Raw genomic sequence first — 15,120 nt, forward strand, 5'->3', positions numbered from 1 at the left:
GGAATTCTCCAATTATACCATAATATATAATCTCAAAAGTCAAATTCCTAATTTCTTTTAATTTTTCGAAAATTACCCAAGTCTCTCAATTTCTCAAACCCTAATCAATTAAATTTTCAATAACACCGAAATTTCAAGAGCAATTCACTCATAAAACCGTCAAACAATGGCAATAACAACTTCGAACAATCTAATGCAACCAACGTAGCATCAATCTGAACTCCAAATATCATTACCCATATACGCTAACTAAATATAATGAAACTATTCAAGGGATAGACTATACCTATCATTTGGAGCGGAAAAGGAGACGCTTGAATATAGAAGAAGCGCTGGTTCATCGAGTGTGTGGTTGGATAAATTGGTCATGTGTATGGATCGTGACTGATCGATAAGGGGGAAAATGGAGGTTGGTGCGAGACTGGATATTTTAATGACCGTAAACCGTAATGAGGACAGAGTATCAAATTTTTTATTCTTTTTCTTCATAACCGCATTTAAATATTTTGATATTTAATTTTTTAATTTAATTTTTTAAAACAAAGAAACCAGTTTTAGACTTAACCCGTTTCTTTTCTTTTAATAAGAGATCGGTTTTGAAAAATAAGCGGTTTCTAAAGCTAAGAAATCGGGTCGAAAGTATAACTGATTTCTTATCAATGATCCCTTTGATGTTTTTTGTAGTAGTGCATGCGACTATAGTGAGGACGTAGCCAAGTTGGTGAACCTCGTATATATTGTGTCGTTATTTTTTCGATTCTTATTATCTTTATTATTGTGTGAGTGGCTCATACCAAAAATCCCTACAATCTGGTATCAGAGCCCGGTTGGGCGGGCGAGGGAAGAGTGATCCACTAAAATTCACAATAATGGAAGGAGGTAAAATTTTGTTCGATAAATTCAATGGAAAAGATTTTGCTTTCTGGAAAATGCAAATAACGGATTATTTGTATTCAAAGAATATACATCTACCTTTGGAAGACACTAAGCCGGATTCCATGGAAAAGGAAGAGTGGGAAAAATTGGACAGGCAAGCGCTAGGTGTGGTGAGATTAACGCTGGCACGAAATGTTGCATTCAATGTGATGAGTGCAAAGACGACATTGGACCTGATGAATGTCCTAGAAAATATGTATGAGAAACCGTCAGCTACAAATAAGGTTTTCCTTATGCGTAGGTTGTTTGGTTTACAAATTCAAGAAGGAACCACAATGGCGGATCATATTAATGATTTTAATGTGATCACAAGACAACTTAGCTCCGTAAAGATTGATTTTGATGATGAGATAAAAGCATTAATTTTATTATCCTCGTTACCTAGTAGTTGGGATACTACAGTGACTGCAATTAGTAGTTCGCAAGGACAAGAGAAGCTCAAATTTGAAAATGTACGTGATCTAATTCTTAGAGAGAGCATACATTCCCAAGAATGAATTAGGTGAGACGTCAGGAATCAATGGGAGCGGATTAATTGCTGATAGTAGAAGAAATAAAAATTATAGAGGTGGACGGTGGTTATCGTGGAAAATCAAAGTTAACAATTAGAGGAGGTGCTACATGTTGGAATTGTGGTGAGAGTAGGCATGTAAGGTGGAATTGTCCAAATCCTAAGAAAAATGGACAACAACGTAATAATGAGGATGTAAATGCGGCGATAGCCATGGACGATGAAGGCGATCTTTTGGCAGTGAGTGTCGAAGATCCGATTGAGTCTTGGGTATTAGACTCTGGTGTATCATTTCACGCTTCTCCAGATAAAAATTCCTTTCATAAATTTATTGGTGGAAGGTGTGGTACTGCTTACTTGGCAAATGGTAAAGCGGTGCCGATTATAGGAAAAGGTGATGTTGAGATACGCACCCCAACTGGAGGTAGGTGAGAGCTAACAGATGTCATGTTCATCCCGAACTTGAAAAAGAAATTGATATCTGTTGGAAAGCTCGATGAAGCAGGCTACAAGGTTGTCTTTGAGCAAAGTTCTTGGAAAATAGTCAAGGAAGCTATAGTGGTAGCTCGTGGGACTAATAGTGGAACTTTGTATACCCCTAAAGGGTGTAGTGACATGAGTAGTGTAACTGCTGAAGGGATGAAGAATACAGTGGTTTCACGAGACTTGTTGCAGGATCCAAAAACTATGCATAGTGGGCCTTACACTAAGTACCGTGGAAGTAAAGTCGGTGGTTTGAAGGCGAAAGGTGGTCCGAGAATGCACAAGGTGAAACTGACACGCTTAAATGTGTGCGGAAATTCAAGTAGTTCTATAAAGGCAAGAAAGGGTGTTTCATTTAGGTGGGAGTGCACGCCCCGGAAAATGATGAATGAAGCCCGACAAGTATGGTTGTCTGTGGGAACAAACTTGAATGGTGAAGGGTCGAGGTTGTGTAGTACCTTGGTTGAGCTCTTGCATTTAGCATAAGCAAAGACATGGTCGCATTAGGTGGAAAAGTAAAGTTGGTGTTACCTCCATAACTGTCGGGAGGTGGGAGATTGTTAGAATTAATTCCCTCCATTATGGAGAAGTATGTTTCATGAGAAACACGGGTAAATGAAACTCTAACTCAATGAAACTTACTTTGCATTGATCACATGAAATCAATATGAAGAGTATCATGTACTTATTATATGTGGAGTTATAGCTTGTCATTAGCTATAAAAGAAGAGGAAAACTACGTAGATTAGCATCCTCATATCCTCATTGTTATATTTATTTGAGTGATCAAATAAACTCCTAGTGCGACTATAGTGAGGACGTAGCCAAGTTGGTGAACCTCGTAAATATTGTGTCCTTGGTATTTTTCCGATTCTTATTATCTTTATTATTGCATGAGTGACTCATACCAAAAATCCCTACAGTATATGTCTCTATAACTCCCTTTTAGCTTTATGACATTTAACATGTAATAAACATAAACTAGTGTAACTTAAAAAGTTAAGTTACACAATTAAGTGTCAAATTCCAACAAAGAGTAATGAGTTTTCACTTCATTAGAAATGGAAATATATATACTTAGATTTGTTATTTTGAGTGAGTTAGTCTTGGTAAGACGGTTTTACAATCTAAAATTATAATGGAAGTCCTACTGGTAAGATTATAGAGCATATGGATATTTCACAAGGTGGGTGAACTTTAATCTTCAATCGTCGTTGACGAACATTAGCCACCCCGTGAATACGGGTCGTAAACTCTCAAACAGTTGTCCTGTTGGAAGCAACAAGTCACTATGCTTACAAAATCCGCAATAGTTAAATGACATGTTATGATTCAAAACAATCTTAGATGCAATACCATAGATTAGATGCAGGGACTTATAAAAATATGGTATTTTATGTATTTCTATGTAATTTAAAGATGTAATATGCATCTCAAATATTTAGTCATGGATAGAAAGATAACCAAGTATCTTTATTTCAGTCACGAAAACTCATTGTTCGAAATTCCCCTTGCAAAAAACAGGACGAGTGTGGTTGATTGAATCAATGGGAGGGGGTAGTATAAAGTAATTTGGCTAAGCAGAATAGTATTCTAGTATACTGGTAACTTCTGAGTGGATTATGGTTGAAACAGTTTCAAAGGAGTGTATTCTGAATTTGTGATTATGTCATGACTCATATCTATATTTTATATACTCTCGCAACGATCTGGTAATATGCTACAAATTGTGATGTATCAATTTTCATTTACAGCCTAGCTGGGTGTAATGAGATAATTAAAGCTATCATTTTTGGTCTATGTTTGGAATAAAGACAACTTTGAACAACCGATTTTCGTCAGTTATAACACTTTGCACAGGTGATTTCTTTGCTCATATGCAGCTTTGATCATAAGTTTTTTGGTAGATGGTTTGGTTTAAGATTGTAACATGTGTTGTTTTAGCAAATGAGATGATTGATTGTTTGATGAATTTTTAAAGTTTCTTATAGTTGGGTTAATTTATGATTGAAATATTGTTGTTTTAGGAACTGAGGGATATGATTGTTTGCACGATGGAATGGAAGAGCTTACACCAAGGTCACATAGGTCACCGGGAACTGTGAATAACATTTGTTCATTCTTTCTACGTATCTATCTGTAGAAGATGTAATCTAGAAGCTAAAAGGTAGGATGATTCGAGACTGCGAGTCGTGTGTACATTGTTCCATTGTTCATTCTTTCTACGTATCTTTCTCTAGAAGATGTAATCTAGAATCTAAAAAAGTAGGATGATTCAAGACTGCGAGTCATGTGTACATTGTTCTATACTTCAGTTATTTTCCTATATTTTAGTTAGTGGTTAGTTTCTTTGGTAGTTATTTGATTAAGTGTATGACTATTTAAAGGCTGAGAATTTATGTTATTAATTGAACAAGTTTAACATAATAACTTATTTATGTGGTTACTGCTGTGCTTTTTCATTATTTTGTTTCAATCTAACAAGTCGGCATCGCCTCTCTTTTGCAAACTTACTTTATGGGATGGTGTCATGTGTGCATGCTATGTGTGGTTGCTGCTGCTACTGTCGTTAGTGGTGTAGCTGCATGTTGAGCTTTGCCCTTGTCTTATTTGCTTCTTTAATTACAACCCTTTTTTGTGTGTAACGTGGCTACTGTTCAGTAGTTGGGAATCTGTATGCGTGTTTGGTTTGTAGGCAGAGTAACTACTTTGGGTTTACTGCAAAAGAGAGTAAGTCCATTTGTGGCCTCTACAATGCCGTTGAGCCGTGTTCATATACTCGAAGAATTGTAGTGATGATGGAAGCTGTGCTGATGAAAGGACGAATGCCGGTTTGTTCGTTATGGCAGATGCAACCTATGGTAGCTGTTGGTCGATAAGATAAGAGCTGCATCATATATCAATGCTGATTATGTTGTACTTGTTTTTGAGCCCGTAAGTGATCTTTGAGTTCGTAATGTGAAGTTCTAAACTTTATGTCAATTTTTCTGCAATTTATTAACTAAGTTGTCAAGTTTATTATTGTGTGTACCGACCTTCTAGAGTCAATACATGGATGCATTGGTAATTAGAGGCCTTTTTTTTTTTATGCAGGCCGGAGAAAAGGGGCAGACACAGGAATGAGTTCATGACATGCTATGGATATCAAAGGTTTGTCGCCAAGCATCATAGAGGTGCGGTTCTCTGCAATTTCAATAGGTTTGTGGGTCACTTTGGTAGTTTAGAATTTTCCAACATGGATTTCAGGGTAACAATAGCTGTAACTGTATCCGACTTTGTGCAGGGAAAACCCTTTTGGGTTATGTAGCAACGGCCGCCATGACAGGCTTCCAGTGATTACCAATAATGACGTACACATTGGCGTCTCTTTTCAATTTTCCCCAGATACACTGACTCATCTTTCGGTTAGCACGCAGATTAACCTTTAAGATAACAAACTAAACGCTTAATTAGGACTTAATTTAAATGTAGTCTCATCACAAAATGAAGATCTAAAACCTGAATGACAACCAAAGATAGCACGCTTTACAATCACCAACATTTTAAGCAGGAATTTGTCAAAAGTAGGATCACCCATTTTATGAGGGTATGGTGACTTGACAGTTGACACACATCAGCCATTCATAGAGAATGACAAATCAAAGATATTTGGGATATCTTACACCTCACCTCTTAACATGAGGAAATTGTTCGTTAAGTGATGTTTTTTAGACCCTTGTTGTTCCATAAATCCAAAATCAAATTCCTCACCCACTGTTTACCATAACTTTGCAACTTCTAATCATGGGGCCATGCTGTGTGCGCTCGGAAGAGAAAGTTGTCTGATAATAAGGGAGCGAGTCACAGGCATTTATGAAGAGGTAGAATTGTAGAACCCTCTTACCTTCTTGTAGAGTAGGACAATATTACCCTGAGAAGTGAGGTTTCTACACTACCTACTATCATCTCTTCGCCTTGACCACCAAAGAAGCGCAAATCCTCGCTAATGCAGAGCCTGGAGAATGTTGTGATCTATTATGGAAGTACTGACCCTATGTTTTATAAGGTCCCATCAGCTCTTGAAACGGTCAAGCAGCATCATAAAAAATGGTCAGCATTGAGAGTGGCAAAAGCGGACACTATTAACATTTTGCAGTAGTGGGATGGAAGGTACTATCTACATTGAGTCGTGCACTTTTAGCCACTTAGTCTTTACTACATAGTAGAAGTCCATTTTGTTTTAAAAAAATGGCACTATGACCGTGCCTCTGCCCTAATTTAAAAGTACTGCTTTGGCTCCCATAGTATGTGCAAAGAGAATGACATGGAGTCCTGGCTACTACTATGTTGTGAATAGCACATCACCGATACTGTGTACGTAGCCTATTTTTTTTTTTTTATTTTTTTTTTTGACAAGAAAATCCTGAACTTTTAGTATTGCCTTTATGCAGGCTTGGTTTAATCTGGCAAAGGCTAGCGTCAACCGAGAGTGCGGTAGTTTGTACCGATGCTAGGTGAGTTTGTTGCTATATCAGCAGGTCAGCCACATCAGCTTGACCCAATTTCCTTAAACATGATAATAGAAAGTCTGTTGCACAAGCACACATTGATATGAGCTGCGTGCCCTGTTCCTAGCATTCCCTAAGCATTTGAGGACGTACAAATTTGCTTTATAACCTGTTTAGGACAGCAGACACCCGAAAAAAATGGTACAATTCAGTCTGGGTATTCAAAGAAAGTTGCCCACTGTAGACAATTTGTTAATCGTTGCATTTTATGCTGTACTGCGTCTGAGTCTCATAAAGATTCTGTTTAAGAGCGGATACAGAGCCTACGGCTTTTGCTGCTGTAGTAGTAACTTATTGCTCTGACTACCGATCACTCGATCAGAAGGTTCAGATACTTCTCAATAAACATTGTAAAAAATAAAATCTTCATCTTTGGTGATGTGATCAGAATTCACCTAAAATGATACTGTAATACCCCAAATATTTTTGGTATTTCTTATGTTATATTTTTATATTCCTTGTTTTTTTTGGAAAACCCATTTTATCTTTTCGATCAGTAAAAATAAAAATAATCAATTTAAGTTATACCTTTTATCTAGGTCCTTCTTATTCTATATAATACTATTTCTATTGTACAAAACCCTTATTTTTCCATCTTTGGTCTCCCAGTACGTTTTTGCCCCCAAATTACAATCATCAATTGTTCATCATCATTAACCATTACTTCCTCTATGTTGAAATCAAAAGTGTGCAATTGTCATGTCTTTTCGTTTCCCTTCTGGTACGCTGTTCTGAAGCCTTATGTTTCCGTCTATAAAATCATCGACCCAACCGCTTTCCATGGAGTTTCAAAGCGTTTAGGGAATTTTAAACCGATCTTGCAATTGAAGGTAACACGATTCTACTGACCCTATTACTCTTATTATTGTTCGCGGTTGTATGTTATATTTGGTTATGCTAATGATATTCTTGGTGCAATACAGTATACAGCGAAGTTCATTACCGGAATCTTATTGAGATATGGTTTAGTAGTTAGTACCTTGTTCTTATTATTATTGTTGTTCCTTTGACCTTGACTCGTGGCTGGAGTAGCTTTGAGTTTATACTCTAAGTGTTGAGCATGAACCTTTGACAATATCATATTGAAATTGAGATGGAAATTGGTTACTGATATTGAGTTATGAGTTATGGGGCCTTTGAGCCGAGTTATTTTTACGGTCCGGTGCGCGCCCGTGTGGTTATTGAGTTATTTGAGTTTGAAATCGATATTAAGATGGAAATATTGTTTCGCGACTCACCCCTTGTCCTTGGCTTAGGTTCGACGATGAGAATACGATACATGGTTACATTGGATTATTATATTATGAGATAGAGTAATGAGTGAGACGGAGTAATGAGATGAGACTTGGTTAACTAGTTAACTATTAGAATAAGAGAGTGTTATATAATGGAAATAGAAAGGAGTTTGTCTGATTAGTTATCGGGAGTGTTTTTATTATTCTCTCTGTTTATTTTTAATCTTACGTGTGCTTGTTTCCACGCCATGACCAAAAACTATTCTGCTTCTATACCCTTATTATCTGGGCTACTCGTCATGGGGTAGGTCCATTCTATCTTCTGGTTTTATTTCAGATCACTTCCGCTGCAGTTCAAAATGATTTTATTTCAAGTGAAGATTCTATTTAAAGTATATGTAAAAGTTTTTGGTTCAATTTTTATTATTTTATATTTTAAAAAGATTTGTAATAAGAGACTTTGTATATTAATTATAATATCTCTGTATTTCGGCGCGTTTTATATATAAAAGTTAGTTTTAATTTAACCGAAAATCAGGGGTGTTACAGATACTCCCCTCGACATTTAAGAGAGGTAAAGAACTCTGAAAATAGGTTTTCTGTTGCATTGCATAAAGTAGAAAAGCAAGTAAGAGAAATAGTTATGCTGGACGAGTATTTGGGATAGAATAAGAGCACTCGCAAGTATGATAACTTCTTGTTGCTTTCAGTATATCGCGGGAGATTAAGAGCCCAAACCTAAGATGGTAATATTGTGTGATATGGTAATATTGAGTTCGAAAACAATGAAGAAGCAAATATTACCAAGAATAATATTACGGTAATATTGAGATTCATAATATGGTAATATTACTCCGTATAGATTATAGGAATTATCTTTAGATATTTTATTAGTCATACGTTTTCTATACAGATTTAGGAATATCTAATTATTGTGCTATTGCTATATAAATAAGCATCCCTTATTATTATCAATAATATTCATACAATCAATCAATTCATTCAAATTAATATTCTCTACACTGCCAGGATACTCGGAAAAGGAACGGTCATTATTTGTCATCCTCTATGGCTTCATCTTTCCGTATCGTTGTTGTCGGGGATATTCATGAGGATTGGGAATTAGAGCATGATTACAAGGCACTCAAATATTTGGAGCCGGAGCTGGTGCTTTTTACAGGTGACTTTGGGAATGAGAATTACGAGCTTGTTCGAAGTGTGGCAAAGATAGACATGCCTAAAGCAGCGATACTCGGAAATCATGATTCCTGGTCTACTCAAAAGTTCTCCTCAAACAAAAAAGACGGAGTTCAGCTACAGCTGGATGCCTTAGGTGAAGCGCATGTTGGATATGGACGCTTGGACTTCCCCGCTTTGAACGTTAGTGTTGTAGGTGGGAGACCGTTTTCCTGTGGAGGTGATAACTTATTCAGGAAAAAGCTTCTCAAAAAATACGGAGTCAAAACAATGGAAGAAAGTGCAGACAAAATTCATAAGGCTGCTATGGAAACTCCAGACGGCCACTCAATTATATTTCTGGCACATAACGGACCAACAGGTCTTGGTTCTCTTGCCGATGACATATGTGGTAAAGATTGGGAAGGTGGTGGAGACTTTGGGGATCCAGATCTAGCACAAGCAATATCATCCTTAAAAGAGACTAGTCATTATTCGGTTCCTTTGGTCGTGTTTGGGCACATGCATAAAGAAATGCTCAATGGAGGTTTCCGCAAGATGATATCCATTGGCAGTGACAGTACTATGTACTTAAATGCAGCTATTGTACCCAGGGTGAAACCTCTAGACTCGGGAAGCTCACGTGCATTCACGGTCGTCGATTTCAGAGATAGTAGAATAGCAAAGGTGCTAGAAACTTGGGTGTCAATTGTTGGTGATGAGACGTTTAAAGAGGAACATATATTGTTCGACGCCGATAGTGAAGTCGGGCAACGTACTCCTTCTTAGACTACATTAATGTGCCGTGTTTCGCCAGGCTAAGTTTGAGATTGGCGATCTAAAGTTTTGTAAGTAAAGGAACATATACTAGTTATTTTGTGAGATATTGATACTCTGATCTCTTGAGACTTGTTAATTTACTTAGTTTTAGGATCGGTTATTAAGTTGGATAATTTATGTTTGAGCATCAGAGGACCACATCTCTTATTTTTCTGTTCTATAATTTAGTTAAGAAGTCACCTTGAAGCTGTTATTTTCGCGAATCAAATCCCCCTACTACTAAGAGAATAAAAACTCTTAGTAGTTTTCCCGCCTAAGAAAATAATTCTCAAAACTATATATGGAAACAATATTACATTTATATTTACCTCTTTTACAAGAAATAATTTTATTATCCTAATTTATTAGTATACAATCATTTCCATAAATGTTATCCTTCATCAATTACACTCTAAAATTACGCAAATCTCCTTTTTATAGTATTATCCTTCATTAGTTAGACTCTAAATATGGTTTTCTAAATGACTTAACAAATTTTTATGTATTTTTTTTGTTAAAAAATAAAAATAAAAATATTAGTTAATTATTTGTAAATTGTCTTTTTAAATGCGTAGTATGTTGGTTTTACCTGTTTTCGTTATAAGGTAATATGCATTTTAATTAGATTTTACATCACTTAATTTTATTTTATGTCATATCATATAACGATATAACATTATAATGTTATTTTTAACAGTAAAGTAAAAACAGTTTCAGACAGAAATACCGTAACTTAAAGTGTCTTTTGATGATAGTAAACTTTCGTTTTCTACCTCTTACTAAGATTATTTTTAGTACTCCGTACATTATAACATTAAACTCCAAGTATAGTTAATTTATACAATTAATTTTATAAGAAAATTTCTTTATAAAACAAATCTAAAAAATACCGTGCTGTAGCACGGGAACTATACTTGTTAATAAGTACTTTAGCATTATTTGTTCGTTGGTAAAAATATGTCAGTTAGCTAAATTTACAAATTAATAAGCCGTTATGTTTTCGTCAGTATATAATCAATTAGTCTCTCTTGTGACGGACTATATCCGTCACAAGGTGAAGACGGGCCAAATCACTACCATATGGGCCAAATCACTACCATATTGTGTAATACGGATAGTAGTGGACCATGTGCACTTATTATTTTATTGTTAAGATTCTTGGAAAAGCAAAAAAAAAAAAATAATATACAATTGGGGAGCTCCCAATATTCCGTCTATGTCAGGCAAATAATTGTACCACCTCTTCTTCTCTCATCAGTCTCACATCATAATTTTTATTTTTTTTTTCACTCTCTCATCTAGCTCACTCTATCATCAACTGGGTTCATCATTTTCCAATTATAAACGCCATTTTAGCAGTCTTTGAGCATCGAAAACTCCGTCTACAGCTGCATCTCTTCAAAATAACAACATTTCATTCATCTCCCGAAGACGATGGGCAAGAAACAATTGGCTAGGAGAACTCCCCCAAAGAAAAATATGAAAGGTATGATATTATTGCATTTGTTGAATGTTGTTTTGTTGTTGAATGGTGTGTCAGGTCTGATTAGGTAAAAAAAATGGTATTTATTGTTCAATGTTGTGTATTAACCATGCATGCATGAATAGATGTCGTCAAAGGAGTTGTTGTACATGTTGATTCTTATTTGCTAAAGAATGGTGACATTAATGTAATTAAAATGGTTAAAAAAAGGTCAGATTTGGTTTTGTATACTGTTGTTTATATGCATGTTGTTTAGGTGAACTGAAAAAAAAGGTTAGTTAACATCAATTTTTAGGTTGCAATAATGTCAGGACGGTTTTTAGGTTGTAAAAATGGTTAGGTAACATCAATTTTGTTTGATAAAATTGATTAATACCAATTTTGATGAATATGTAGATGAGAAGAAAAGAAAAGAGAGGCAGCCGATGCAGAAGGGTAGAGAGAATGTGAAATCTGGGATTTCATTTAGAGATCCGGTGGAATCAGATGAAAGGGAAGGAAGTGATGAATCAGAGGACATTTCAGAGGAGACTGAAACCAGTGGTAAGAAAGACGGGGAAGCCAGTGGTGAGGGTGAAGGCAGTGGTGCCGAGGATGGGGAAGACAGTGGTGAGGAGGAGAAGCAGGTGTCGGAATCCGAAGATGGTGGTTTGGCAGAGGTGCTGAATAAAGTCGTGAAAATGGCCGCTGCTCTTGGTGCAAAGAAGATGAGCAAGGAAGACACAAGCACGGTAGATGGTAAGCTGTCAGTGATTTATCTGAGAAATGTGACCATTTTATCTGAGAAATGTCACTGGTTTATATGAGATATGTGACGTAGTCAGTGTTATAGGGCTCTGTTTGGGTATTTTGACAAAACTTTGACAGGGTTACAGATATGGTTTATACATGGTAACATATTAGGCACCTTTAAAATGTTTCCACTTTGAAAAGTGGATGCTCAATATATTTTGTGATGACTGAAACTGAAATGTGACCACTTTAGTCAGAAATGTGATTACTTTAGTGTTGGCTAAATATCTGAGCATGGTAACATAGCAGATTAGAGATGTTGTGACATGAACTTAACATCATAACATGTATACTTACACATAGTGACATATATTGCTTAAGACCGTGACATGTGTGTTGTTGTTTTAAAAGTGACCACCATAGTTTAAAAATGTACGTATGTGTTGAGTTTTCTGAACATTGTGATGAAATGTGACCACTTTAGTGTACAGTTCATAATCTTAAAATGGTAACATAATAAAGTGAAGATGTGACATGAACTTAACAGCATAACATATCTACATAATATATAGTGACATATTGTAAAATGGTTATTATGTGACCACTTTTTGTTTGAAAATGTACTTTTGTATGAGATCACCATAAATCTTAACATGGTGACATATATTGCTTAACAATGTGACATATGTACTGTTGTTTAAAAAGATACCACCATAGTTTACAAAAGTCAGGATTATGTACCTCTGCTATTGTGGTGTGACCTGACGTTAACAGGGTAACATCTATTCTTAAAGCATGGTCACATATGTTGGCATCTTTAAAATGTGACCACCTTTATGAGTAAATGTATCATATCTCTTGTGATAAATAAATCTTAACATTCTAACATATCCTTGTGAAATGTCTTTGTGATGAAATGTGACCACCTTAGTGTAAGAATGTACCAACATGACAACATCTTAACATGACAACATAATAGACTAAAGATACTCACAAATTGGAGATTTTTGATAATGTGACCACTTTATGTTAGAAAATGTACCAATTATATATCTTAACATGGTGACATATATTAGTTAACATTGTGACATATGTGTTTTTATTAAAATAATGACCACTATAGTTTAGAAAAGTACCTATGTTTGAGTTTGTTGAACATTATAATTGTATCATTAGCTTGCCTTAATCTGGTGATATTTATGAACAACATGGTGACATATTTATTAGTAGTGGAAATGTGATCATCTTATTGAGTTGATGTACCTATTTTAGGATGTGGTAATCATAATAAGTAAGTATGGTGACATATACTTTAGTGTTAACATGTGACCATCTTACATGTGATATGTCTGTATGTTTCAGTGAGTTTAACATTATAGTAGTGATTCTCAAATGGTGACATCTTTGACATCTGTAATTCTAAAATGGTCACATCTGTGATTCTAAAATGGTGACATATTTTTAGTGTTAACAGGTGACCATCTTACATGTGTTATGTCTATATGTTTTAGTGAATTTTACATTATAGTAGCGATTCTAAAATGGTTACATCTGTGATTCTAAAATGGTAACATCTGTGATTCTAAAATGGTGACATATTTATTACTAGTACAAATGTGATCATCATATTGAGTTGATGTACCTATTTTAGGATGTGGTTGATTATATGTGACAACATCTGAAAATGGCAACCATAATTAGAAACAGAGATGACATATTTTTTTAGTGTTAAAATGTATCCATTTTAGCTATGATATGTACATGTTTTTAAGTGAGTTGAACATTTTGGGAACATGGTAACATTTATTTGAATTAATGGTGACATGATTGTTTTTGTAGCAATTTTATAATGCTGAAATGTGAGCGTATGTCTAACATTTATATTCTGATCCCGCAGATATTAATGTGCAACCAAAGCCTCTGAAAATTGACTCAAATGTAATCAACATTTGTTTTATGTGTAGGATCGACTTCTGAAATGGTACAAGCCAAGGAGGAACCAGAAGTTGGTCTCGCGCTTGTATCGGCAAATGGCAACATAATTGAATGAGGGTCCTATCATGTCTTACGAGGTGCAACTTCAAGAGAAGGAAGGTGTCGGAGAAGCTGCTGCATCAGAAGAGACGTTCACGCTGAACATGGGGATAGAGGGCATTGCCATTGGGCAAACGGCTGAACATGGATCAACCATTTCTCACGATCACCAACTGGGGTACACCCGTGCTAGAGAGCGTCCACCAGGAGGTCCCTTTTTAATAGTGCTCGAGATGTTGGAGCGTCCACCAAGAGCGTTCACAAGGTTGGCCGTCCTCCAAAGGCTGGCAAGAAGAAATGAAGAAGGGACACGACCCGTTTATGTAACCGTCGGTTTGTAATAGTAAAGACTTGGTACTTGGTAGTTTGATTAGTGATGTATTGTTTTGGATCACACTTTTCAGAACAATATGGTAACATTGTGAACAATATGGTCACAATATGATGTTTTGGATGTGAAATACGTCTTGTTGTGACATATGTACACCAACATGGTCACATTGTTAACACTAACATAGTTACATTTTAAAGATGTTGAAAATGTCACCATGTTTTCAAGCACAGCTACTATCATGTTAAGTTCAGGTCACAACCCTCAAATATAGGTACATATCTCTAATAAGGTGGTCACATTTTCAATAATCACATATATGTCACCATGTTGTGGCAATTATGTTAACATGTTAGTAATATTGGTACATTCCTCAAAAATAGATACATATCTTTGATAAGGTGGTCACTATTTGAAAAATCACATATAAGTCATCATGTTTAGTATATTATGTTAACATGTTTAAGAATAATTGAACACAATAAAACATAATATTCGTACATATCTTTGGTAAGGTGGTCGCATTTTCAACAATCACATATATGTCACCATGTTTAGTCAATTATGGTAACATGTTAAGAATAATTTAAAACATAACATTGGTACATTCCTCAGCTAAAGTGGTCACATTTTCAACTATAAGATATATGTAACCATGTTTACTCATATATGTTACCAAAAACATACATTTTTATAATCTTCAAAAAAGCAAACATTAATACATTTTCAGCTAAAATGGTCACATATTGAGCAAAAAAAAAGCATTTTCCGCCATGTCTTGGAATATTAATACATTTTCCGCCATTTTCAGTTAGCGGGACAGTGACGTACTT

The 15,120-nt window shown here is 35.5% G+C and overlaps 2 protein-coding genes across 2 annotated transcripts; both read left to right on the forward strand.

Moving 5' to 3' along the window:
- The first annotated feature begins 7,050 nt into the window (after positions 1-7,050).
- Positions 7,051-9,805, forward strand: LOC141646320 (uncharacterized). The gene is made up of 2 exons (XM_074454250.1): positions 7,051-7,307; positions 8,742-9,805. The coding sequence occupies exons 1-2, from the start codon at positions 7,149-7,151 to the stop codon at positions 9,675-9,677; spliced, it is 1,095 nt and encodes a 364-aa protein (XP_074310351.1). The 5' UTR covers positions 7,051-7,148; the 3' UTR covers positions 9,678-9,805.
- A 1,764-nt stretch (positions 9,806-11,569) lies between these two features.
- LOC141646321 (uncharacterized) lies at positions 11,570-14,497 on the forward strand. The gene is made up of 2 exons (XM_074454251.1): positions 11,570-11,928; positions 13,887-14,497. Exons 1-2 carry the CDS (start codon positions 11,616-11,618, stop codon positions 13,970-13,972), a joined length of 399 nt encoding a protein of 132 aa, XP_074310352.1. The 5' UTR covers positions 11,570-11,615; the 3' UTR covers positions 13,973-14,497.
- Positions 14,498-15,120: the final 623 nt, after the last annotated feature.

Source organism: Silene latifolia, chromosome 3, assembly GCF_048544455.1.
Source record: "Silene latifolia isolate original U9 population chromosome 3, ASM4854445v1, whole genome shotgun sequence".
Classification (NCBI taxonomy): Eukaryota; Viridiplantae; Streptophyta; class Magnoliopsida; order Caryophyllales; family Caryophyllaceae; genus Silene; species Silene latifolia.